Consider the following 27,542-nt stretch of genomic DNA (forward strand, 5'->3'; position numbering starts at 1 on the left):
CAGGGTGGACAGATGATCCCCCTGGCCACAGTGAATACATATGACCAAAGATGTCCAATGAGACTTTCTTTTCTACTTAAAGCAGAGCCGAGTGTCTTTCACTCACGCCTAAGAGTCTCCAAGTCAATACTGGTCCGTCATCAGACTAAATTTTCATCACTTGTTTCCTTGGCTGTTCACCCATTAGACCCAGGTCACTTGAGGGCAGAGACTGTCTGAAAGCCATCACTGTATCTCAGTGCCCGATTCCAACCATGCCTGATGAATACTTGTTGGATGAATGAAACTCCAACTTGATTCAATGGTCCTTTGTTGAAGTTGGAGGCATATTGGGCCCAAGAAGCCTGAATTCTCCAGCCAACCCCACCCTTCCATACTTCTCCTCCACCATCTTTCAAGGCCTAAGTCAAAGCCTGACTCCTCTGAAACTGGCCCCCAGCCTCCTCACCACTCCGAAGATGCTCTCAGCTCCATCAGGACTTCCATGGAATATATCTGCCTTGTGCAGTAAATTAGCACCCTGACCTCTCCTATTCCACTGAGAAGTCCAGAGGACAGGGTTCAAAATGGAGTCATTTACGTATCAAGCCAGCACCTGGCACCCTCCAGGGCTCAGAAAATATTTTTCTCAATCCAAGGGCTCATTTCGTTCAATAAACATTTGCCGACCCCTAGTATATGCCAGGCACTGAGAATACAGAGGTGACTACAGCATGATGGTTAAAAATGATGATGATAATAAAGAGCCAACACTTACTGAGCTGTTACTTTGTGCCAGGCAATGATCTAAGCACTTACATGTATTAATTCATTTAACCCTCAGAGCAAGCTAGTATGGTAGCTATTATTATTATACCCATTTTACAAATGAGGAAACTAAGACTCAGATGTCAAAGAACTTGCCCAATCAAGGTCACAGGGGTGGTAGGTGGCAGAGCCAGGATCTGAACTCAGGCAATCTGGTCCCAAATCCATGCTCCTAACTGGTCCACTATGCTGTGGGGACATGAGTACTTAAAAGGCTGTTTTGTCATAAGCCTGGCCTTCTCCTTCCTAAGGTCTACATACCCCACTTCTGGAAAGAGCTGGGTTAAAAGTGGAATTGACAATGCCCGATACTGCTGACAGAAAGAGCTTGGATTTTGGAGTTAGACACACTGGTTTCAATTTCCACCAGCACCAATCTTTGGCCCCATGTACCCTATTGTAAGCTCTCCAAGTCTCAGTTTCTTCAGAATGAATAACACCTCATGGGCGGTTATTAGGGTTGAAAGAGCTAATACGTGAAAATCGGTTAGCACAGGGCCTGGCTCACAGTCAGTAAGTGCAGGCTGCTGTCACTGGTACCTTTTGTGATCCTCGTGGAATAAAGCAATTCATCAATGGACAGGGCTTGGCACAAAGTACACCTTCAAATATTATAAATGTGCTTCCAGTATTTTTCCTTCCCTCGCTACATTCTATGACCTTGAAAGAGCACCCACACTTCTCTGAAATGATTCAACCAGTGCTGTTTACCAGCCTTCAAAATGGATTAAAGATTTGGAATTCCCTTTATTTCTCCACCCACAGGATCAAAGGGTGCAGGCAAGGGCTGGGGAGCAGGGGAGGAAAGCAAGATGGAACAGGCCCCAAGTTTTGAACCGGCAGAAGAGCAGCGGTGGTTCAAACTAGGCTCTGCTGAGCTGCAGGGCACAGCCCTCCATGTTCTGCTCTGCCTGTGCCCTTGAGAAATAAACACAGCTGCCAGAATGTGGGATGCTTCAGCCATGGCTAATCCCAGGCCACAAGACGAGCAGCCTCTGAGAGGTGCCCTGCGATGCAAAGTGTTTTCCAAAAACGTCAGCAAGTACACAGAGCAAGGAGGCAGGAGACGGTGCAGTGCAAATACACAATTAGGCTTCAGGATAGGAATAAAGGCTGCATGCACAGATCCACGCCACCCTTCTGCCGTCCTTGTGCAGCCTTGGCTCCACTGCCCTCTAGTGGCCAGACTGGGACCAGCAGGCAGGTTTTAACCTAGAGCCAAGTCCTAGAACACAGGGCTTGGAGCCTCTGAAAGAACTCCTCCTCTCCACCCTTCAGCCACTGGCCTGGTCTAGCCCCTCCTTCAGCTCTCCCCTGTGCTTCTGCAACAGCCTCCTCACTGGTATTAATAAAAATAATAAAACAACCTCCTGAACGCTGACTGCAGGCGCCGTGCTAAGTACTTGCATACATTGTCTCACTCAATTCTTACAACCACCTTTGGAATTGGGTAGCATCCCATTTACAGATGAGGAAATTGAGGCTCACACGGGTTAGAGAACTTGGGCAAGGCCATATGGCCAACTACATGTGGAAGATCTAAAGTTTAAACTCAGCAGCACCCTGGGCCAGACCCTACATATATAGATTATATATAATGGCTTCAATAGCAGCAGCAGTATCCCCTAGAAATGTTAGAAGCTCAAATTCTCAGAACCCTGACCCCTTATAGGGAACTAAAAACTCTGGAGATGGGAGCTAGGAATGTGTGTTTTAACAGGCTGTACCCTCAGCGCCAAGCCCAGGCGTGGCACAGGGTGGGTGTTGAGTGTCTCAGTGAATGAATCTTCTTGTCCTTCATGTGTTATTCCCTTCAGTTCATTAAGCCAAACCTTGTCTTCTCTGGTTTCTGCCCATCAGCATCATGACAACTATGCGACGAAGCTCTAGACGGATCCCAATGTTGATAACAATCTTCAAAGAATCTCAAACTTTACATCTGTGTTGTTGTGAAGGTACATCTAGACTGGGCTGAACCTAAACACTTGGGATTCTGGACCCATATGCAGGGTATAACACAGTGGAAGAATATGGGCTTCAAATTAAGATACTGACCGAGTGACCCTGGGCAAGTTCCCTAACCTCCCTGAACCTCAGTTTTCTTCTGTAAAAATGGGTCCAAGGTACAGTTGTCTGATTTTTCCTACTCCCTTGTACAAGGCCCAGCACTCAGAGGAAGCTCAGACATTTGGTCAATCCAACAAAGATTCCTTTCTACAAAGTGAACAAGAGGGCCTCCCCTCTACTACATGTTGAACACAGCACCTCAGCTGCCATTTTGGAGACACAGTCTATCATAAACATCCAGTAAATCATCATAGGCCTGGTCATCTTCAACCCGAACACCATGGTGATATCTCATTTCAGGAGAGAAACTTTTCTCCAAGTTGACTTTAATCCCCACTCTGGGTACAGTTGATGACCAGGTACAAATTGGCCTGTGCCCTGCCCCGTCTCCTTTGGTCCTCAAGGACATCCTGAGATATTTTGACAGATTCTTTGCTGTATCTGTGCCATTGCCTGACTTGTACTGTGGTAACTTTACCAAGAAGGAAAAGGGAAACAAGATGAGTTTAGCAACTTGTTCCTGGCAAATCCATGGCGACCCCAGTGATGTCCGACTGCATTCCAGTCAGGGCAAGTTCTACTCAGTGACTTTGTGCTATGACACTGCTGGTCAGATGAGCATGCTTTCACGCTCTGCCTGCTTCTCCCTAAAGGATGAAAGACAAAAATGCTGGATTCCTTGAAGTTCAACAGCTTGTGGTTCCACGTCAGCAACAATTTCAAACATGTGAACTGCTAGTAAGTTTGCAATCACTGGCTGAATACTTCTCAGTTTAGTGTCCCTAAACATTAACAAAGGGTCTTAGTTCAAAATGGGTATTTTTTTTTCCTTTGGTTGTGGGTCTTAGTTGTGGCAGGCGGGCTCCCCAGTTGCGGCTCACAAGCTCCTTAGTTTTGGCATGCAAACTCTTAGTTGTGGCATGCACGTGGGATCTAGTTCCCATACCAGGGATCGAACCCAGGCCCCCTGCATTGGGAGCACGGAGTCTTAACCACTGCACCACCAGGGAAGTCCCCCAAAATGGGTATTTTAAAATGTGTTAAATATTCATTTTCTCCAAATTCCAGCCCATCCAACCTCCACTTTTTTGCACAAAATGTGACAAGCTTAGGAGACAAGGAAAGCTTTGATAGGTACGAGGGTTTATACAGCACACAGATGTGGCATTAACACCTACATAACAACAGTAGCTACTTACTGAACATCCACAATGTGCCAGGCATTTGACACATGCTAATTCATTTACCCCTTCATAAGCTGTACTGCCATTATGGACATTACAAAGATAAGCAAACCGAAGCTATGGAGGTGAAGCAATTTGACCAAAGTCTCCCAGTTAGTGGTGGCAGAACAAGGATTTCCACCCAGGTCTATCAGAGTCTCCCCTACACACCAAGACCACACTACCAACCGGTCCAAACTGACATCACCCAGAGCGTCACACCCTTCCTCCCTTTTCTCCCCAAGCCCATCTCACATTCCACCTGACCTTCTCCACATCCCAGGACCCTGCCGCCACCTTGGCTTTGCTCCAACCCCCAGCACGCCTTCTCCCACGCCCTCTGCCCGATATTCACACCCTCCATATTCAAGACTTGCGCTGCGCCCACCTCCTCTCCATCCAATCCCTTCCCAGAAACCTCAGCTAACAAGAGCTTTACCGGCTTCCTGCTCTTCCTTCCCCCGTTCGTACACACAGTCCTGGCTTCTGCTCCACTTGTTCACAGGTGCACATATCCATCATGGGCCCCAACAGATGCCACAGATAGCAGATCTAACATTTCTCCTCTGGACCTCCCACCACGCCCAGGCTGTGATGGATAAGTCTCCTCCCTGCACAGCACCTACTCCTGGAATGATGAACTGGCTCGCTCAGCTGTGGCATTTAAAGCTGAGAAAGCTGGTGGACTCCACGGCCTGTCTCTGCAGGCAGCCCATGTTCTCATTAGAAGCTGCTCCTCCTCACGGGGCAGGGGTGTATGAAGCATCTCCATGTGCCAGGTGCCGTGCTAGACACTTCACAAACCCTTTATCTCTTTAATTCTCCTAAAGACCCAAGGAGAAGAGGATTAATCATCCCCACTTTATGGATAAGGAAAGTGAGTTCAGATCAATCACTGCTGGAGCCGGGATTCAAATCCCGTGCTGCTCAAGTGTGAAGCCGCCTTATTTCCAGTGCAGCACAGTGTCAGAGGGAGGAAAGAAGGTGCAACGTTACCTACATATGGGATTCCTGAGGGCGCACCGCACTTCCATGTCTACGCCCTCTACTCCTTCTAAAGATAGGGCTTGCCTCTTAATTCCACCTGTGGGCTTTTCTCCTTCCAACCAAGGTAGACATTTCATGGTCCCTTTCGTGACTAAAATCCTTGGAGAGTAGAAGACAAACACCTCTGAAGAGAAAAGGGCTTAAGGGTGTAAGGGGAATGACCAGGAAGCCATTCCTGGTCTTTCTCAACTAAGCCCCCCACCACATATCACATCCCAACCAGCCCATCTCACACACACACACACACCTCTGGGAACTCCTAGAATCAGCCTCTTCCTGATCCACCCTCTGGTACTCCACACCTCAGTCTCCTGAGCATGGAAAGCACAGCCTGTTCCTGCCTTCGCCTGCCTGCTCCTTGGGTCTAACCAGGACTCCCTGCTCTAGCCTCCCAACACTCTGCCAGGAACCTCCCCATTCCCCCCCCCCCACCACACACACACAGCCCATCACACAACCCACCACTTCTGCACAGCCTTACCCTAACATATTAGGGTGGAGGGAACAACCCTCAAGGCACACACATACACCTCACGCAAGCTTAACACTTGGTAGGTTTCATCCTTCCCTGCATCTCATGCTGTACGGAATCCAGGATCTCAGCAGAGACACCATAATCTTAACCTGATCTGTCATTCTAGTCAACTCAGCAATGGGTCATCAGCACAGCAAATCCGACTTTCCCTGCCAACCAAAGTCTAGCTCTGAGCTGATGTCACACTTCACTTCTGGCTTGCTAGTGTAGTAAATATATCACATGCCTGGACTGACTGAATCATCACATAAGATTCTGTGTGGCATTCTTCCTTCACTAACTAGAAAATTCACTCGAACCATAGGGATCCCAGATCTGGGACAATATGTCATTTTTCCAAGAGGCACCAGACTTCTGAGGCCCTCCACAGCTCTGAAGCCGAGGCACAGAGATGTCAGCTAGGCCATGACAGTCAGTGATGTCTGCCATAAGCTGAAGTTCTTCCCTCACGGAGATGCATCTTCCTGTTGCCACAAGTGTCCCACTAGCTGAAAGCATCAAACCTTTTCGTGTACAAGTGGTAAGTTGAGTGGATCATTACTTTACACAAACCCAGAGGGAAAATTCCACATGGGTGGAAGAGAGAACTGATCAAATACCAAGGATCTAGACCAAACCCGTATCACGTGGTTCCAGCGCTAAGTGGGGATACACAGAGAAACACAGCAGCAACCACAGGAATGACAGATAATTGCAAAAACAAGAAACAATGCGCTAAAGTTTACTCCCAGTGACATGAACAACACTGAACTTCTTACGTAATGAGGTGGCAAGTTGGTTTGCAACTAAAAAGACCGTTCTACAGGGAAGGTGGAAGCAGAGGCTGTTCTGGGCTGCAGGAAACACTACTGAGCCTGCTGATGGGGCTCAATCGATCACTCACTAACCTGGGCCAAGAGTTAACTGCTTAGAGCCAAGGTTTACTCATCTGTAAAATGGGAAGGGCAAATGGAAATAGAATAGCCATTGCAATTGAAGGCATATAGGCCTTTAAGCAAACCTAGATCTCAATATGGTCACTTAATGAGTAACACTGAGTTTTACTCCCTGAGGTAGTAAAAGGGTAATAATACCCAACCTCAGAAGGCTATTGCAAAAATTGAGTGAAGTGCTCATTATAGTACCAAACACACAGGGAATATCCAATAATTAAAAACACCTATTGATTTAGTGTTTTATATACTGCCAAACATGGTGCTGAGTACCTTGTATGCTTTATCTAGTCATACTTTTTTTTTTTTTTTGATGTGGACCATTTTTAAAGTCTTTATTGAATTTGTTACAATATTGCTTCTGTTTTTTTTATGTTTTGGTTTTTTGGCCTTGAGGCATGTGGGATCTTGGCTCCCGGACCAGGGATCAAACCCGCACCCCCTACATTGGAAGGAGAAGTCTTAACCACTGGACTGCCAGGGAAGTCCCTATCTTGTCATACTTGATTTGTCTACCCTTCAAGACTTTTATAAAGATAAACATGTTTTTATATAAAAATAAGAGCACAGGAAAATTTCTAGAAAGATATACACAAAAATGCTTATTAGCACAAAAATGATTACCTCCTGGTGTTAGGAATTTGAGCTCTTTTTGCTTAACTGCTTTTTCCAAAATTTTCTACAAATATCACTTACTGAGGTATATTTTGATTCGGTTTTTCCTTTTTAATGCCGAAATACATTAAAATACAATGAAATTAAGATATTGCTCACAGGTAACAACCCCCTATATGAGCCATTTCTTTTGGAGGTCAGAGCTAATAAAAGCTTTGCCTTCCCTGAGGAACTGCCATGTGCTTATTTTAATAAGAATTACCTGACTTAGCCCCTTCTCCACTTAGCCACTAGGGAGTACAGAGCCAGAATTTTAGTTCACTCATTCAATTAGGTCCTTATTCTTTCCATATTTCTATTTTAATTCCCCGTCTTGACTTCCTATTCTAATTTATATGTCCTATCCTGATTTTGTATTTATTTATATTTTACTACTTTTCTCAATGTTTATTATAAAGTTGTGGCCTACAAATCTTTGTAGAATGAGGCCAGGCACATGTAACATAAACAACTGATGACTTAGAGTCATCAAAGTGCTACTGTCCATGCATTTCATGCTGCATTTCACAGAGTTCTTGGTTAGGACATTAAATGATAGAATTACAACCTTTAAATTCTATCTGAAATTTTTTTTAAAATGCAGAACTACAACACCTCCTTATAATAACATAAGAAAGATCCACCAGAGGGCAGACAGCAGAAGCAAGAAGAACTACAATCATGCAGGCTATGGAACAAAAACCACATTCACAGCAAGATAAGACAATATGAAAAGGCAGAGGGCTATGTACCAGATGAAGGAACAAAAGAAAACCCCAGAAAAACAACTAAATGAAGTGGAGATAGGCAACCCTCCAGAAAAAGAACTCAGAATAATGATAGTGAAGATGATCCAGGACCTCGGAAAAAGAATGGAGGCAAAGATCGAGAAGAGGCAAGAAATGCTTAACAAAGACCTAGAAGAATTAAAGAACAAACAAACAGAGATGAACAATACAATAACTTGAAATGAAAACTACACTAGAAGTAATCAATAGCAGAATAACTGAGGCACAAGAACGGATAAGTGACCTGGAAGACAGAATGGTGGAATTCACTGCTGTGGAACAGAATAAAGAAAAAAGAATGAAAAGAAATGAAGACACCCGAAGAGACCTCTGGGACAATATTAAATGCAACAACATTCGCATTATAGGGGTCCCAGAAGGAGAAGAGATAAAGGATCCGAGAAAATATTTGAAGACATTATAGTCGAAAACATCCCTAACATGGGAAAGGAAATAGCCACCCAAGTCCAGAAAGCGCAGAGAGTCCCATACAGGATAAACCCAAGGAGAAACACGCCAAGACGCATAGTAATCAAACTGGCAAAAATTAAAGACAAAGAAAAATTACTGAAAGCAGCAAGGGAAAAACGACAAATAACATACAAGGGAACTCCCAAAAGGTTAACAGCTGATTTCTCAGCAGAAACTCTACAAGCCAGAAGGGAGTGGTATGACATATTTAAAGTGATGAAAGGGAAGAAACTACAACCAAGATTACTCTACCTGGCAAGGATCTCATTCAGATTCGATGGAGAAATCAAAAGCTTTACAGACAAGCAAAAGCTAGATAATTCAGCACCACCAAACCAGCTCTACAACAAATGCTAAAGGAACTTCTCTAAGTGGGAAACACAAGAGAAGAAAAGGACCTACAAAAACAAACTCAAAACAATTAAGAAAATGGTCATAGGAACATACGTATCGATAATTACCTTAAACGTGAATAGATTAAATGCTACAACCAAAAGACACAGGCTCGCTGAATGGATACAAAAACAAGACCCATATATATGCTGTCTACAAGAGACCCACTTCAGACCTAGGGACACATAAAGACTGAAAGTGAGGGGATGGAAAAAGATATTCCACGCAAATGCAAATAAAAAGAAAGCTGGAGTAGCAATACTCATATCAGATAAAATAGACTTTAAAATAAAGAATGTCACAAGAGACAAGGAAAGACACTACATAATGAACAAGGGATCAATCCAAGAAGAATATATAACAATTATAAATATATATGCACCCAACATAGGAGCATCTCAATACATAAGGAAACTGCTAACAGCTATAAAAGAGGAAATCGACAGTAACACGATAACAGTGGGGAACTTTAACACCTCACTTACACCAATGGACAGATCATCCAAACAGAAAATTAATAAGGAAACACAACCTTAAAATGACACAACAGACCAGATAGGTTTAATTGATATTTATAGGACATTCCACCCAAAAACAGCAGATTACACTTTCTTCTCAAGTGTGCATGCAACATTCTCCAGGACAGATCACATCTTGGGTCACAAATCAAGCCTCAGTAAATTTAAGAAAATTGAAATCATATCAAGCATCTTTTCTGACCACAACGCCATGAGATTAGAAATCAATTACAGGGAAAAAAACATAAAAAACACAAACACATGGAGGCTAAACAATACGTTACTAAATAGCTAACAGATCACTGAAGAAATCAAAGAGGAAATCAAAATATACCGAGAGACAAATGACAATGAAAACACAACAATCCAAAACCTATGGGATGCAGCAAAAGCAGTTCTAAGAAGGAACTTTATAGCTATACAAGCCTACCTCAAGAAACAACAAAAACCTCAAATAAACAATCTAACTTTACACCTAAAAGAACTAGAGAACGAAGAACAAACAAAGCCCAAAGTTAGTAGAAGGAAAGAAATCATAAAGATCAGAGCGGAAATAAATGAAATAGAAACAAAGAAAACAATAGCAAAGATCAATAAAACTAAAAGCTGGTTCTTTGAGAAGATAAACAAAACTGATAATCCATTAGCCAGACTCATCAAGAAAAAGAGGGAGAGGACTCAAATCAATAAAATTAGAAATGAAAAAGGAGAAGTTACAACAGACACCGCAGAAATCCAAAGCATCCTAAGAGACTACTACAAGCAACTCTATGTCAATAAAATGGACAACCTGGAAGAAATGGACAAATTCTTAGAAAGGTATAACCTTCCAAGACTGAACCAGGAAGAAATAGAAAATATGAACAGACCAATCACAAGTAATGAAATTGAAACTGTGATTAAAAATCTTCCAACAAACAAAAGTCCAGGACCAGATGGCTTCACAGGTGAATTCTATCAAACATTTAGAGAAGAGCTAACACCCATCCTTCTCAAACTCTTCCAAAAAATTGCAGAGGAAGGAACACTCCCAAACTCATTCTGAGGCCACCATCACCCTGATACCAAAACCAGACAAAGATACTACAAAAAAAGAAAATTACAGACCAATATCACTGATGAATATAGATGCAAAAATCCTCAACAAAATACTAGCAAACAGAATCCAACAACACATTAAAAGGATCATACACCATGATCAAGTGGGATTTGATACACCATTATCCCAGGGATGCAAGGATTCTTCAATATACGCAAATCAGTTTGATAGACCATATTAACAAATTGAAGAAGAAAAACCATATGATCATCTCAATAGATGCAGAAAAAGCTTTTGACAAAATTCAACACCCATTTATGATAAAAACTCTCCAGAAAGTGGGCATAGAGGGAACCTACCTCAACATAATAAAGGCCATATACGAGAAGCCCACAGCAAACATTCTCAATGGTGAAAAACTGAAAGCATTTCCTCTAAGATCAGGAACAAGACAAGGATGTCCACTCTCACCACTATTATTCAACATAGTTTTGGAAGTCCTAGCCATGGCAGTCAGAGAAGAAAAAGAAATAAAAGGAATACAAATCTGAGGGGGGGGGGGTGGTGGTGGTGTGATGAATTGGGCGATTGGGGTTGACATGCATACACTGATGTGTATAAAATTGATGACTAATAAGAACCTGCTGTATAAAAAAATAAATAAAATAAAATTAAAAAAAAAAAGGAATACAAACTGGAAAAGAAGTAAAACAACTGTCACTGTTTGCAGATGACATGATACTATACATAGAGCATCCTAAATATGCCACCAGAAAACTACTAGAGCTAATCAATGATTTTGGTAAATTTGCAGGATACAAAATTAATGCACAGAAATCTCTTGCACTCCTATACACTAATGATGAAAATTCTGAAAGAGAAATTAAGGAAACACTCCCATTCACCATTGCAACAAAAAGAATAAAATACCTAGGAATAAACCTACCTAAGGAGAAAAAAGATCTGTATGCAGAAAACTATAAGACACTGATGAAAGAAATTAAAGATGATACCAACAGATGGAGAGATATACCATGTTCTTGGATTGGAAGAATCAATATTGTGAAAATGACTATACTACACAAAGCAATCTACAGATTCAATGCAATCCCTATCAAATTACCAATGGCATTTTTTATGGAGCTAGAACAAATCATCTTAAAATCTGTATGGAGACACAAAAGACCCCGAATAGCTAAAGCGGTCTTGAGGGAAAAAAAACGGAGCTGGAGGAATCAGACTCCCTGCCTTCAGACGATACTACAAAGCTACAGTAATCAAGACAATATGGTAGTGGCACAAAAAGAGAAATATAGATCAATGGAACAGGATAGAAAGCCCAGAGATAAACCCACGCACTTATGGTCAACTAATCTATGACAAAGGAGGCAAGGATATACAATGGAGAAAAGACAGTCTCTTCAATAAGTGGTGCTGGGAAAACTGGACAGCTACACGTAAAAGAATGAAATTAGAACACTCCCTAACACCATACACAAAAATAAACTCAAAATGGATTCGAGACCTAAATGTAAGACCGGACACTAAAAAACTCTTAGAGGAAAACATCAGGAAGAACTCTCTTTGACATAAATCACAGCAAGATCTTTTTTGATCCACCTCCTAGAGTAATGGAAATAAAAACAAAGATAAACAAATGGGACTTAATGAAACTTAAAAGCTTTTGCAAAGCAAAGGAAACAACAAACAAGACGAAGACAACCCTCAGAATGGGAGAAAATATTTGCAAACGAATCAACGGACAAAGGATTAATCTCCAAAATATATAAACAGCCCATGCAGCTCAATACTAAAAAAACAAACAACCCAATCCAAAAATGGGCAGAAGACCTAAACAGACATTTCTCCAAAGAAGATATACAGATGGCCAAGAAGCACATGAAAAGATGCTCAACATCACTAATTACTGGAGAAATGCAAATCAAAACTACAATGAGGTATCACCTCACATCAGTTAGAATGGGCATCATCCGAAAATCTAAAAACCACAAATGCTGGAGAGGGTGTGGAGAAAAGGGAACCCTCTTGCACTGTTGGTGGGAATGTAAATGGATACAGCCACTATGGAGAACAGTATGGAGGTTCCTTAAAAAACTAAAAATAGAATTATCATACAACCCAGTAATCCCACTACTGGGCATATAGCCAGAGAAAACCATAATTCAAAAAGACACATGCACCCCAATGTTCATTGCAGCACTATTTACAATAGCCAGGACATGGAAGCAACCTAAATGCCCATCGACAGATGAATGGATAAGGAAGATGTGGTACATATATACAATGGAATATTACTCAGCCATAACAAGGAATGAAATTGGGTGATTTGTAGAGACCTGGATGGATCTAGAGACTGTCATACAGAGTGAAGTAAGTCAGAAAGAGAAAAACAAATATCGTATATTAACGCATATATGTGGAACCTAGAAAAATGGTACAGATGAACCAGTTTGCAGGGTAGAAATTGAGACACAGATGTAGAGAACAAACGTATGGACACCAAGGGGGGAAAGTGGCGGGGGGTGGTCTTGTGATGAAGTGGAGATTGGGATTGACATGTATACACTAATATGTATAAAATGGATAACTAATAAGAACCTGCTGCATAAAAAATTAAATAAAATTAAATTTTAAAAAAAACATAAGAAAATAATAATAAGAAAATAATAATGATAATGTTACCATAATTTTTAAAGTCCTAGAAGTCCCATAATTAAAAAGTCAGTTTTATTAAATGCTCAATTCTCAACAGTAAATGTATTTCTTTTTTATTATAAAAAATCTCCATCCCCATCTCACCCTTCCTCACCCACCCCTTCAAACGAGGTGGCAAGCAGAAGCAAGCCCAACAAAGTCCACCATACCCCCAAAAGCAGAAAGACAGGAGGTCCCCACAGGACAAGGTATGCTGGTGTCATCACTGCAGAGCCCTCCTGCAGGGCGCAAGGAACGGGAACAGCTACCATAACAAATACGAAGGAAACCGGAATGGGCAGCCTGACAAAAGACTTGTATAGTTTATACCAATTTATAAATACTTTAGGTGCCCACCAACTCCAAGAGAACAGACCAAATTAACTATACAATGGAAGCCTCTGCCTGGGCCTTCTCCATACATCAGGTCCTCCTATCAGGAATCATTAGGAAGCCCAAAAAGTTTCACAGTTCCAGCTTCCCGACTGCTGTCATATTTGCCATCTTTGTCATCACAGGCAAATGCCAGCAGAGGCCTTTTGGGGTGCCAAGCCACGGTGAAGGTGGGGGACTCACACTGTACCTCCCACATCTTGTCTCCTATAAAAATCAATATAGAGAAACCAATCAATACATTAATAATAAGAGACCATACTCATTAAGTACTTACCTACATTAAATCATTTAATCTGCTTAATAACCCTATAGGATAAGTACAATTACTACCCCATTTTGCAGAGAACACTGAGGCGCAGAGGGGTCACAAGGCAGTGGGTGGCAGAGCAGGATGGTGAACGCAGGCCAGTTAATTTAAGAGCCTGTGCTCTGAACCCGATTCTACCCTTCCTGAAAAAACAGCAACAGCAGCTGTTTGTTCAGCACCCCTTATGAATCAGATGGATTATACTTTATCTTAATAAAGTATAATGACAATCCAGCAAGGCAAGTAATGATTTTAAACCCCATTTTATAAAGAAACAGGTGACTGAACAGCTAAGTCACACCTCAAGGAAGCAGCAGGGAAAAAAAAAAGGGAAACAGCAGAGCCAGCACAGGAAGTCAGCCTGTTTCCAAAGCCACAGATCTTTCTACTACACCACAATGACTTGCGAATAGATTTCTTTTTCCAAAACTTTTTCCTTACTACTTGTGGAAATTAAACATAATTTTTCCAAAGCCATTTTTTTTAGTCCTGCTTAACTTTTTTTCAACCTTAGAGTTAAGATTAATGTAGTAAAATGTTCACAGGGTAGTGCTGATTTAAAAATGCATGATACACTGAATTATACACTTCAAACTGGTCAACTATATGGTATGTGAACTGTATTTGAATAAAGCTGTTTTTATATATATATATATATATATATATATACACACACACATATGCATATATACATGTGTGTGTATGTGTATAAAGAAAAAGTTTTTTTATTGAAGTATAGTTGATTTACAATACTGTGTTAGTTTCAGGTGTACAGCATGTACAGCAAAGTGATTTGGTTTTGTTTTTTTTTTTCTTTTTTTTTCAGATCACTTTCCATTACAGGTTATTACGAGATATTGAATATAGTTCCCTGCAGTATACAGTGAATCCTTGTTGCTTATTTATTTTACAGAGTAGTTTGTATCTGTTAATCCCGTACTCCTAATTTATCCCTCCCCTGACTCCCATTCCCCTTTAGTAAACCATAAGATTGTTTTCTATGTCTGTGAGTCTGTTTCTGCTTTGTATATAGTTTTTTTTTTTTTAAAGTAATCTATTTCAGGGATAGTTAACCGCTCTTCATAATGCTAGGATCTGGCAATCTATAGCTACCTGTCTGAGCAAATTTCTGTGTTACACAGACATAAAAAATGGTGTTGGAGGCTGCTACTCCCCTTCCATTTCCCTTTCGGCCTTTAACTCCATGCATGCGTTGCTGCTGAGAGTAAACGCTGCAATAACCCTCCTGTAAGGAAGTTTGGTTCCTGACAAGATGTGAGCGGTTTGGACTCAGCAATCCCAATTCAATGGTTTACCCAAAAGGATGACTAAGATGATACTCATCACAGTATCATTTATAATGGTGTAAAGACCAGAAGCCATCTAAGAGTGGGGCAGCTTAGGTATATACTGGTATAGCCAATGGAATTCTAAACCCCATTAAAAACAGCAGTAGAGCTCAACAGCCATCGCCATGTAAGAAGCTGTAAGATCCTGCAGGTGAGGAGGGAGGGCCCCGGAGCAGCAGGAGAGCATGCCTGCATCACATGAACACGAGGGGACATGAAGGAGCTGCATGTCTGGATGGCTGACAATGCTCACCAAAATGCTATCAAGGGTGGCACTCTTTAAATCGTGGAATGCCAAGCTTTTTACTTTCTTTGAAGTTTTCTATATAGTTTGAATTCTTTTAATAAAGTATCATGTATTTCCAAAAACAATAAAGCTACGTTAAAAAATAAATCTGGAGAAGTTCTTTTGTAAAATGAATACTCACCTCTCATTTTTCTATTTTCAAGTTCTGTTTTGTTGCTTTTTAAAACAAATCACATCTATTTTGATAATTTCTTAAATTATAAAATGTATATATGTATTTTTTAAGTCCACATACAGGCAAAAGATAGAAATATCCCATAATGCTAAAAGAGGTTGTATTTAAATGGTGGGATCATTCATTCATTCTTTCATCCATCCATCCATCCATTTATTCATTCTTCTCCCTTTCTGTATTTTAAAAATTTTGTTATAATGGAAGAATTAAAACTGAATAAAATGCAAAATATTTCCTTTAATCACTCTCTTTCAGACCTGCCCCTTTCTTTCCTAACTCTTTGCTCCCTCCATTACCTGACTATAATAGTCATAATAAACAAACTTGCCTTAAGGAGTTTGTGCTAATGCTGGCATTTATGCTAATACCCATTTATGCTAATGATGGCAAAGTAGTAATGAGCAGAGATGAAAAACACATGACAGGAGAAGTCCTGATGGCCAGAAATGAAAGACAGAGGAGTCTCATTAAGGTAGTGAGGGTGTAGTTACCTGTCTCTACTTCAGCAATGTCGATGAAATGATCTTCCGATGCAGATGCCAGCATTTTCCCATCATGGCTAAAACTGAGGGTCCTCACAGGCCAATCCAGCCTATAAAAGAGTAGACAGAGGAGACATTAAAATAACCCAGTGAGAGGAGGGCCCAGTTTCACCCAACATGACATAAAATGAATTTATCCAACAAGGAAAGTGCTGGCAGAGTTGCTTACCTGGAAAAGCACCGAACACACACTAACTCATCTACATCCCAGAGGCTGACCAAAGCATCTGCGCTTCCTGTAGCAAAGTACTTCCCCATGGGGTCAAACTTGATACAGATGCAGTTGGATGGATGGGCGTTGATAGACTGCACAGGCTTCAGCTCTGGGTAGCTGAGAAACAAGACAGACAGCAATCAAACTGGGGGGAAGAGGACTGTGGTACTAAGACGGTAAGAGGAGACACTAAAGAAGAAAATGAAAGTAAGACAACAGAACAAATATCAAAGACTGGAATTTCAAAACAACTTTCCTGAAAGAAAAAGATGTCAAACAATATACTGAAACACCACATACTTGAGAATATGAACCCAGACTAACCAACATGAAGACGTATGGTAGTAAAATTACTGGACTTTAAATTAGATTGTCATCAGACTTTTGACAGTAACACTTTATGCGAAAAGAAAATGGAGTAACATACTTAAGATACACCAGCAAGAATATATGAATTGAAATTTTTATATCTAGCAAAACTATTAATTATAAAAAGTTCAAATAATAAGCACAATATAATAAAGTATCTTAAAGTTTTAGAAGTATATAAGCTATAATAAGTATGAACTCAGGGAATCTTGTTCCCCTGAACTCTTCCTAAGGAATCAAAACTGGAAAGTGAGTTTTGACAATCAGTGACTAGAGATGTACCAGACTTACCAGGCTGGTAATGAGCAATAAATAATGTAGTTTCTTGTAGAAACTATATATGTTTAAGGTATAATATGTAATAGCTGTATAATCTGACAATATATAGTATTAACTATTTTTTTTTAATGGAGGAAGAATGAGGAAAGCATATTCAAAAAGCAAAATTTACTATTTTAAGCAATCAGATTGGTGGTGGTGGTGGTAGTATTGTTACTCTGAAATATCTGTATGTGTAACAAGGGATGAAGGTAATAAGCAACCACGGGATATTCAAATTCTATAATCCCCTGCATCTCTGAGAACCAGAACACTCAGTTTGGAAGGAAAGAGATTTTAACTGGAAGTTATCAGTATGAATTCACAAAGTATTTTATCTTTAAGGTATATACAATACATATACTTCTTAGCTCTGTCCACTGGAAAGGTCTAGAAACGGTCAACCCAACAATATGGACATTCCTAGCTCCAATATTATTTTCCAGTAAAAGAATCCAGGAATTCTCAGAGAATTTTCTGATTAAAGATTTGAGGCAGGAAAAACACAAGATGAACCTGGCATATCTTGTCATACCAGAGAGCAGGAAACTGAAGACTAATAGGACTATGTCAAAAAAAAAAAAAAAAAAGAGGGTTTCCCAGGTGGCGCAGTGGTTGAGAATCTGCCTGCCAATGCAGGGGACATGGGTTCAAGCCCTGGTCTGGGAAGATCCCACATGCCGCGGAGCAACTAGGCCCGTGAGCCACAACTACTGAGCCTGCGCGTCTGGAGCCTGTGCTCCGCAACAAGAGAGGCCGCGATAGTGGGAGGCCCGCGCACCGCGATGAAGAGTGGACCCCGCTTGCCACAACTGGAGAAAGCGCTCGCACAGAAACGAAGACCCAACACAGCCATAAATAAATAAATAAATAAATAAATAAACCCAAAGTTTAAAAAAAAAAAAAGACTCAGGGACCAACTTGAAGAGGATCCCAGTTGCCAAAAATAAGATAATTTGAGCTTCAATAAGGAATGATTACGATAGACTGAAACACTTCTACCATGCTTAAATCCATGAGTCCATAATGATTCTTTTTTATTTAAAAAACCCTAGCTGATCATCTTTGGAGGTGATAGAGAACTAATTCATTACCTAATGACAAAGGGAAAGAATCAAGCATTTATCCTGCCTTCTCTAAATGAACTATATTCCTGGGTAACCAAACAGATGAGAGGAAATGTCTCTTAAATTCCAACAAATAAGCAAGCATTTGGAATCAGCAAAACCCAGACTGGGACAAGCTCCACAGGTTAACAGCCTGCTTTTTCAACAGCTAAGTTCTAAGTAAAAGAGAGGGATGGAGGGGGACACTGTAGTTTAGCTGACTTAAAAGGCATATCAAACTTTTTTAAGTGGGCAAAATTAGAGTATCTAGAGATGCACACTTGGTAGCTAAAACTACAAAGAAATATTATAAAAATCAAGACAGTGTTTTTGGGGGAGGGAGTTTTGATTAGGAAGGACAAAGCCCATGGCAAGACTTCTGAGGTGGCCAGCAAAGTACTATGTCTTGACCTGGTGGGGTTACACAGGTGTTAAGCATATAATAGTTCATTAAGCTATACATTTATATTTCGTGGTTTTCTATATCTGTTTTATTTTCTAATAAAAAAGCTTAAAAACAAAAAACAAAATAACACTGCCTACAGAATAAAGTTCAAGTGCTATGCATAGAATTCCAGACCCAAATAACCTGGTCTCAAATTATACTTCAACTTTATCTTCCCGTTTCAGGATGTCTCTCTTCAGACACCTTATCTGCCACCACTCCCAGCAACCCTGATCTACCAACTACTCTCTAAATAAATCATGCTCATTCTCACTTGTTTTGTCCATTGTGCAGTTCCCTTTTGCTGATTCTTAAAATTCAACTAATCTTTCAAGGTCAAGCTCAGAAGCTGCCTCCTTCAACCCCCAACTCCCACAATCAATATAAGTTTCTTTCCTTGGGATTCTACAGCAAACTCCCAGCCTCTCACACAGAGCCTATTTCACTCTGCCTTGCATTGCTCACCCAAGATAACAGAAAGAACAGAATCAGACAGATCTCAATTTCAATTCCACAGTTTCATTCATTTAGAGAATATTCACTGAGATCCTAATTTTGTGTAGCAGATACTGGGCTAGGCACTAGGGATTCAACAGTAAACAAGTTAAATACAGTCCCTACCTTCATGGAATTTACAGTCTAATAGAAGATACAGAGAAGTAAACATGCAATTATAATGTAGAATGAGAAATGCTTCCAACAGGAAGTACACAAAATAAGCTTCTAACCTTGGGGGTGAAGATGGCTTCCCTGGAGGGGAAGTGATATTTAAGTGGAGACTTTAAGGGTACGAATTAGCTATAATTCCAAATGCATCCATTTCTAGTGCTCACCAGCTGACTAGTGACTCTGAGTCCCTGATCCTCATCTGTGAAATGGGAAGCACACCATCGACTCCCTAGGATTTCTCTGAGGACTCAGTAGAACATAAGGTGCCTAGCTCAAAGGTGCTCAAGAGAGGTTAGAATTCTTTATTACTACAGTTGAACCTTGAACAAGAAGGTTAGGGATGCCAATTCTCTGCACAGTCAAGAATCTACATATAACTTAGTTGGTCCTCCGTATCCACGGTTCCTCTGTATCCGAGGTTCCACAACCCAGATTCAACCAACCCCGGATCAGGCAGGACTGTAATATTTACTCTTGAAAAAATCCACATATAAGTGGACCTGAGCAGTTCAAATCCGTGTTGTTCAAAGGTCAACTGTATTAGTACTTTTGGGTCCTTCAGGACAGACTCACATCTAATTCACCTTGGTATCCACCACAACACCCAGTGCAAAAATATGACAGTCCCTTAAGCTAGAACCCCCTCACCTGAGTATGTTGATACAACCATTGCCATTTGTCAGGAAGAACATGTTATTGTCATTGTTCCAGGAGATTTCATTGACCTCAAACTTGAACTGCTCCTCCGCTTTGGAACGGTGTGTCTTGGCATCAATGAACGTCACCACATCATCCTTGTTGCCTACAGCAATGGTCTGCCCATCGGGACTCCAGCAGATATTGATGTTCTCCCCTGGGAACCCACATATAATCAGCAAGATACCGTTAGCCCATAATCCTCCAGAAGTTTATTTTGTTATCATAGAAAAACTAGAGCTATCGCCAGAGCTCATTCACTAAGGTCCTCGTCAACAGAAGGGAACTACCACTTACAGATCAACTGGGAGTCCAGCACATTCATCTACAAATTTCCCCCTTTAGTTTTCACGTTTCTTTAAGGGACACTTTTTAACCCCATTTTAGATGAAAAAATGGAAAAGAAATGAGCCAAAGTGTCAAAGCTGTGAAGTAACAGAGCCAAGATCTAAACCCAGACTTGACACCAAAGCCTCTAACTCTCTTACACAAGCACTTCCCAAACGCCAGTCATTCACATGCCATTTTCACAATTTTTGTACTATCCATGTAACAGCTATACTTTTCTTCATTCAAGATTTTTATTAAAATTGACCCCCCCAAAATTTTTACTTAAATAGCTTCACTTTAGCGATAAATCCTATGGGCTAGTTCTTTTTTTCTAGTAGGCATTAAAATATATACACAATCAGTTTTTAATGTTCATCCATATACCACCCAAATCACTCACATATCACCAGTTGTCTAGTTGGGGAAACCACATCATTCCACCTCCAGGTACAAGTCTTGCCAACAAAGTCCAGTAGCCCACATTGAAAACATCAATTAAAAATTTCATCAACTTTATTGATTCTAAGATGCATATTTTTTCACACTTTATTACCTATAATGTATCTTAGAATGCATGAGGATACATCTCAAAATTTTCGGTGTATCATGACTATATGATAAATAAAACTTTATTTTCTTTCCTAATGGTGCATAAAATACTGATGCATCTTATAATCAATAACATCTTAGTCAATAAAATTTAATAAAGGGCCTCAAGGTTTATAAGGTAATACATGGTGAAGAACACTGTAAATGTACTGCACAACTTCCAGGTCACTTTCTCCCAGACCATCGAAGCCATTTATTCCAAGATCAGCCATTCTAGCCTATCAGCAGTTTCCCAAATTCTCCATTCCTTTGCACATGCTGTTCCCTGCTAGAGCTGCCCACCCAATGCACCCTGACCACTAAATCTATATGGCTACCCTAAGAGTTTGCTCAAATTCTGTGAGGCCCTCCCTATCTCCCCCAGGCAGACTTAAGCATTTCCATTCTGGGTATCTATTTTGTAGACCTCTCTGTTACAGGATGACCATGTCATATTACGTTAGTTTTTTTTTATACATATGTCTCTCTCCTTGCACTAAACCCTAAGATCCTTGGAGCTGGAAACTGTCTTATTCAGCTCAGGATGTCCCATACCTACAGGGTCATGCACAGAGAAGATACTTGAAAAATGCTTGTTGCATGACTATAAGTAGCTTATCTTCCTCCTGCCCACTCTCTGAATAGTCACCTTTAGTGTTCACAGTGGCAATGCATTTTGTAGTCCTCACATCCCAGATGCGAATGGTTTTGTCTCCAGATGCAGTGACAAAGAGATCAGGATTACTTGGATGCCAACAGAGCTGGTCCACACTATCCCCATGCCCCCGATAATTGTTTTCTTTGACCTGAAAGAACAGAATACAGATGTCACTTCACCCATATGTACCTGCCTCCCCATGTAACTTCTTAACCTTATTTAAACCGAGCTATCTTGTGACCAACAAAAGTTTGGGTAATTAGAGAGTCGAGTCCTTCCAAGCCTCTTCCCCCAAACTGTTTCCAATATCCTCCCTCCCTTCCTCCCCAATCAGTCTGAACTGTTCTGAGGATGGGTTCCACATCAATGCCCTTACTCTTTTGCTCTCCCTGGCCTTCCTCCTTCTTTCTGGTTTTCTACCCTTACTCTGCCACCAAGGGGTCCCAACCCACCTGCTCATTGCCACGGAGGCCCTATCATTTTCAGAGAGGCCCTCCTTACCACCACAGTGAGCCCACCACCACTGCTCCTAGCCACCCCTCACCACCACACAATTCCTCCTACCACTCTCCCACACCCCCACCACCCTCCTCACCGCCCATCCATCCATCCTCCTCACCCCCGGTCTTCACTATCCCCGCACCAACACTCCCCGCTTATCTTCACACCTCCTTACTACTACACTCCCTACACACCGCCACCTCCCCTAACCACCAGTCCTCCTCTCCACCACCCCCATCTTCACCCCCTACCACCCCAGCCCGTTCACCCCCTCCTCACCCTCACACTCCTCTGTCTCGCATCACACACGCCCCTCATCTCCACACCCCTTCACCCTCCTCCCCTCTCCTCACCTCCACACTCTCACCCCCGTTCTCTCCTTGCCACCACACCTCGCTTTACCAAAGCCCTTCTCCCTAGCCTGGGCCGGGTCCTAGCGGCTCACCAACCGGTCCTTCTCCAGCAGGAAGACGCTGGCCGTCTTGTCGAAGGACCCCGAGGCCAGGCGACGCCCGTCGCAGCTCCAGGCCACCGAGTGCACCTTGGCGCTGTGCGCCGGGAACTCGCGCGTCTTGCTGTGGCCGCGGAACAGCTCCTGCATCCCGAGCACGTAGCGCGTCGGGCCGCTGGTCACTGAGCACCAGGGAGCCATCGAGCCAGGACCGCTCTGGCCCAGCGCCGAGGGCCCCATGGACGCCGCGGGGATCGCCATGCCGAGCTCCCGGACACCGGCTGGGCTGACTCTGCGGAGCTGCAGTCCCCCTTGCCGCCGCCGCCGCACGCATGCGCGCGGGAGAGCGCCCCACTCTTCCGCGCAGCCGCACTGTGGACCACCCAGAAGGGACTACAAGTCCCAGCCTGCAGCGCGCGCCCGCCTTTGCCTTTTCAAATTGTCATGGTTCCACTTTAAGTTTCCTTTACAAATAACGGTTAGGAGGTTTTTAGGGTCTTTATTTTCCCCTTACCTACTACTTGGTATATATATTTGTATCCCTGTTTAATCGAAGAAATAAACCAACGCAATTCTTCTAAACCTCAGTTCGCCGTCAGAAACACCTTTTTTCTAGGGTTGCTCCCCACCTGTCAGCCACCTCTCTTAGAGCTGAAGGCTCTCAATTTCTTGCTGGAGAAGGACCAGCTGGTGAACTTGTCCCGGGTAAAGGGCTAGGATTTTGTGGGGGCGGGAGGAAGAAGGAGGGGGGGAGGAGGAGGTGGGTGGAAGAGAAGGTGGGGGAGGGGAGGGGGAAGGGGAGGGGAGGGAAGGAGGGGAGGGGAGGAAAGAGAGGTGGAGGTGTTGAGAAGGGGTTTGGGGATGTTTTTAAATATACAAATTCTTTGTTTTTAGAAGGGGCTATATTCACATGATTATATATGCAAAAATAGATACAGAGTGAAAAGTAAATGTCTGCCTGTGTCATGCCCTTTAGACTATTCCCCACCCTTCACACCCATACCTTCCAAAAAATATTATTAAATTTCTTTTGTGGCCTTCCAGAGATAGTTTAAGTGTAAATAAGCACCTTGGGAGAGGTAGATAGGTGTGTGTGTATCCTACCCCACCCCTCAAAATGGTAGCATTCCTTACATAACTTGTTTTCTATGGTAGACACCTGTAAGAAATCATTTCTTATCAGTATATGCATATGTCTCATTCTTTTCATGGATGCAGTCTTTAATGATATAGATAGATGCATAATAGTTTATTTGACTGATTCCTTTGGTGGACATTTTGTGTCCATGATTTGCTTTTAGGACAATACTGCAGTGAACATCCCTATACAAACTTCATTGTGCACATATGCACTTTTTTATTTGAATAAATATTGCCAAAACACCTGAAGAAGTTCTAACAATCTACATTTCCACCAGCTGCATGGGAGAGTGTCATGAAGTCCTAAATACTAAGTGAGTCCACATATAAAGCACAAGGTTCTGAGAGGGGCCTTAGGAAATGAGGCCCTTTTCTTTCCCCAATTCACTTCCCTACCCCTTTAAAACTAGAAATTCTTGGAGACTTCAAAGCTTTTTAGACTCCAAAGAATATTGATGACATCACTAAGATCTTGGGGTGGGAGATTATTTGGTTTCTAGTTTTCCCTCCTTAGCTTTCATTTTCAGGAATCTTCTTCATATGCTCGCATATTTTTTTTCCTACATACACTGAGAATTTATATCTCTTGGTCCCAGATAAGGACACTGAAGAACGAAGAGGTAAAATGTCCTGCTCCAGGTCACATGGCTGGTATTAGAGGTACTGACTTCAAATTCTACACTCTGATTCTTAGTATCTGACACCTCTAGGTTATAAATGTAATTCTTTGAACTTCTGTATTAATTCTGTATTTTTGTATGTTATGTGTTTTTTATTTCATTTTCCCTGAGTTCTTTTTCTATATTCTGTAAACACAAATGTTAGAACCTCAGTTGTGATAAGTGTATCCCACTGCTCTTCACTGAGACAGTTGTAATAGCACATTTCTGGGGACTATGAGACTGAAGTCAGAGAGTCTCAAAGAGATAAAATTCAGGGGAACAGAGACATGGGCCATTTTTTTAAAAACTTTTTGTTTGGAAAAACTAACAAATTTACAGAAAAGTTGCAAGAGTAGTAAGAGAGCTGTTATTCCCGTGGCCCAGGTTCACCTGGTTTTAGCATTTTGTTCCATTTGCTGTGTCTATACATACACGTATTACTCTTCTGCCTAAATGTTTGAGTAAGTTGCATACATCATTATTATTTACACCTAAATATTTCAGTAAGTGTTTCCGAAGAATAAGGATATTCTGTTTCCTATCCCTAGCATAGTTATAAGCTTTGATAATTTGAACAGTAACATAGAATTTAATCTACTGTCTGTATTTCAATTGTGTCAGTTTACCCTCTAATATCCTTAGAGCATTTTTCTTCCTCCAGTACAAGATCTAGTCTAGGATTTTATACTGTATCATGTCTCCTTAGTCTCCTTGAATCTTTAAAAATTCCCCAGCATTTCCATGCTATTATGATCTTCACATTTTTTGAAAAATGTAGTCAATGGACCATTGTTATAGTCCCTTCTGCAACCCAGAAATTCTCTTTGGGAGCTGATCTTTGCTCAGACTCTGCAGGATGTTTTTATATATGGGTGTCGTAGGAACTTGAGTCATTCAGGGCAGAATCAGGTGAAAAATAATAATTCCAGAAATGCCAGGATGTGTAGAGGGAATTTTCAGGGGCCTAGGGAGACATCCTACAGTGAAGGAACAGTAGATAAGGAAGGAGTGGGGCTTGAAGTATAAGTCCTTTGTTGGTGCGGGACTTTGAAGAAGCTGCTGTTGCAAAAGAAAACAGGAAGGAGCATGTCACTTCTGGCAAATCTTCAACGTATAGGTGTGTATCAGTTTAACCAGAGAAGCAAACTAGTGAAAAATATATATTACAGAGATTCATTGCAAGGAATTATTTTATACCACTGTGGGGGTTAGGTAGGCAAGTCTGAAATCCATAGAGCAGGTCATCAGAATGGACAGGCTGGAACTCTCAGGCACTGGCTGAAGGTACTTTCCACAGGTGGGATTTGTTCCCTCAGGGAAGTCTGAGTGCTGCCTTAAAGGCCTTTCAAACTGGACAGCTACATGTAAAAGAAAGAAGTTAGAACACTCCCTAACACCATACACAAAAATAAACTCAAAATGGATTAAAGACCTAAATGTAAGGCCAGACACTATAAAACTCTTAGAGGAAAACATACACAGAACACTCTATGACATAAATCACAGCAAGATCCTTTTTGACCCACCTCCTAGAGAAATGGAAATAAAAACAAAAATAAACAAATGGGACCTAATGAAACTTCAAAGCTTTTGCACAGCAAAGGAAACCATAAACAAGACGAAAAGACAACCCTCAGAATGGGAGAAAATATTTGCAAACACAGCAACTGACAAAGGATGAATCTCCAAAATATACAAGCAGCTCATGCAGCACAATATCAAAAAAACGAACAACCCAATCCAAAAATGGGCAGAAGACCTAAACAGACATTTCTCCAAAGAAGATATACAGATTGCCAACAAACACATGAAAGGATGCTCAACATCACTAATCATTAGAGAAATGCAAATCAAAACTACAATGAGGTATCACCTCACACCAGTCAGAATGGCCATCATCAAAAAATCTACAAACAGGGCTTCCCTGGTGGCACAGTGGTTGAGAGTCTGCCTGCCAATGCAGGGGACATGGGTTTGAGCCCTGGTCTGGGAGGATCCCACATGCCACGGAGCGACTGGGCCCATGAGCCACAACTGCTGAGCCTGCGTGTCTGGAGCCTGTGCTCTACAACGAGAGAGGCCGCGATGGTGAGGGGCCCGTGCACCGCGATGAAGAGTGGCCCCCGCTCGCCGCAACTAGAGAGGGCCCTCGCGCAGAAATGAAGACCCAACACAGCCAAAAATAAATAAATAAATAAATAAATAAATTATTTAATTAATTTTTTTAAAAAGCAAATCATGAAGGACTCTCCTAATTTCTAAAAAAAAAAAAAAAAAAATCTACAAACAATAAATGCTGGAGAGGGTGTGGAGAAAAGGGAACCCTCTTGTGCTGTTGGTGGGAATGTAAATTGATACAGCCACTATGGAGAACAGTATGGAGGTTCTTAAAAAACTAAAAATAGAACTACCATATGACCCAGCAATCCCACTACTGGGCATATACCCAGAGAAAATGATAATTCCAAATGATACATGCACCCCAATGTTCACTGCAGCACTATTTACAATAGCCAGGACATGGAAGCAACCTAAATGTTCATCAACAGAGGAATGGATAAAGAAGATGTGGTACATATATACAATGGAATATTACTCAGCCATAAAAAGAAATGAAATTGAGTTATTTGTAGTGAGGTGGATGGACCTAGAGTCTGTCATACAGAGTGAAGTAAGTCAGAAAGCGAAAAGCAAATACCATATGCTAACACATATATATGGAATCTAAAAAAAAAAAAAAAGAAAAGTGGTTCTGATGAACCTAGGTGCAGGAGAGTAATAAAGACACAGACGTAGAGAATGGACTTGAGGACATGGGGAGGGGGAAGGGTAAGCTGGGATGAAGTGAGAGAGTGGCACGGACATATATACACTACCAAATGTAAAATAGATAGCTAGTGGGAAGCAACTGCATAGCACAGGAAGATCAGCTCAGTGCTTTGTGAGCACCTAGACGGGTGGGATAGGGAGGGTGGGAGGGAGACGCAAGAGGGAGGGGATATGGGGATATATGTGTACATATAGCTGATTCACTTTGTTATACAGCAGAAACTAACACACCATTGTAAAGCAATTATACTCCAATAAAGATGTTAAAAAAAAAGTAAATAAACAAAAATGTTTCCAGGGC

At 41.5% G+C, this 27,542-nt stretch overlaps 1 protein-coding gene across 1 annotated transcript; it reads right to left on the minus strand.

The window, feature by feature from the left end:
• Positions 1-13,200: 13,200 nt before the first annotated feature.
• Positions 13,201-22,928, minus strand: THOC3 (THO complex subunit 3). Its single transcript, XM_059919654.1, has 6 exons — positions 22,605-22,928; positions 21,650-21,806; positions 20,035-20,239; positions 16,435-16,596; positions 16,215-16,315; positions 13,201-13,789 (listed from the first exon to the last, which is right to left on the minus strand). Exons 1-6 carry the CDS (start codon positions 22,869-22,871, stop codon positions 13,626-13,628), a joined length of 1,056 nt encoding a protein of 351 aa, XP_059775637.1. The 5' UTR covers positions 22,872-22,928; the 3' UTR covers positions 13,201-13,625.
• Between the last annotated feature and the right edge of the window lie 4,614 nt (positions 22,929-27,542).

This window comes from Balaenoptera ricei, chromosome 3, assembly GCF_028023285.1.
Source record: "Balaenoptera ricei isolate mBalRic1 chromosome 3, mBalRic1.hap2, whole genome shotgun sequence".
Classification (NCBI taxonomy): domain Eukaryota; kingdom Metazoa; phylum Chordata; class Mammalia; order Artiodactyla; family Balaenopteridae; genus Balaenoptera; species Balaenoptera ricei.

Coding starts and splice junctions, on each gene's coding strand:
- THOC3 (XM_059919654.1), bottom strand. CDS start 22,871: ATGGCGATCCCCGCGGCGTCCATGGGGCCCTCGGCGCTGGGCCAGAGC. Junction 16,597..20,034: donor GGTTGTATCAACATACTCAG/GTGAGGGGGTTC, acceptor CTTGTTTCTCAG/CTACCCAGAGCTGAAGCCTG. Junction 16,316..16,434: donor TGTGTTCGGTGCTTTTCCAG/GTAAGCAACTCT, acceptor ACTCTTTTATAG/GCTGGATTGGCCTGTGAGGA.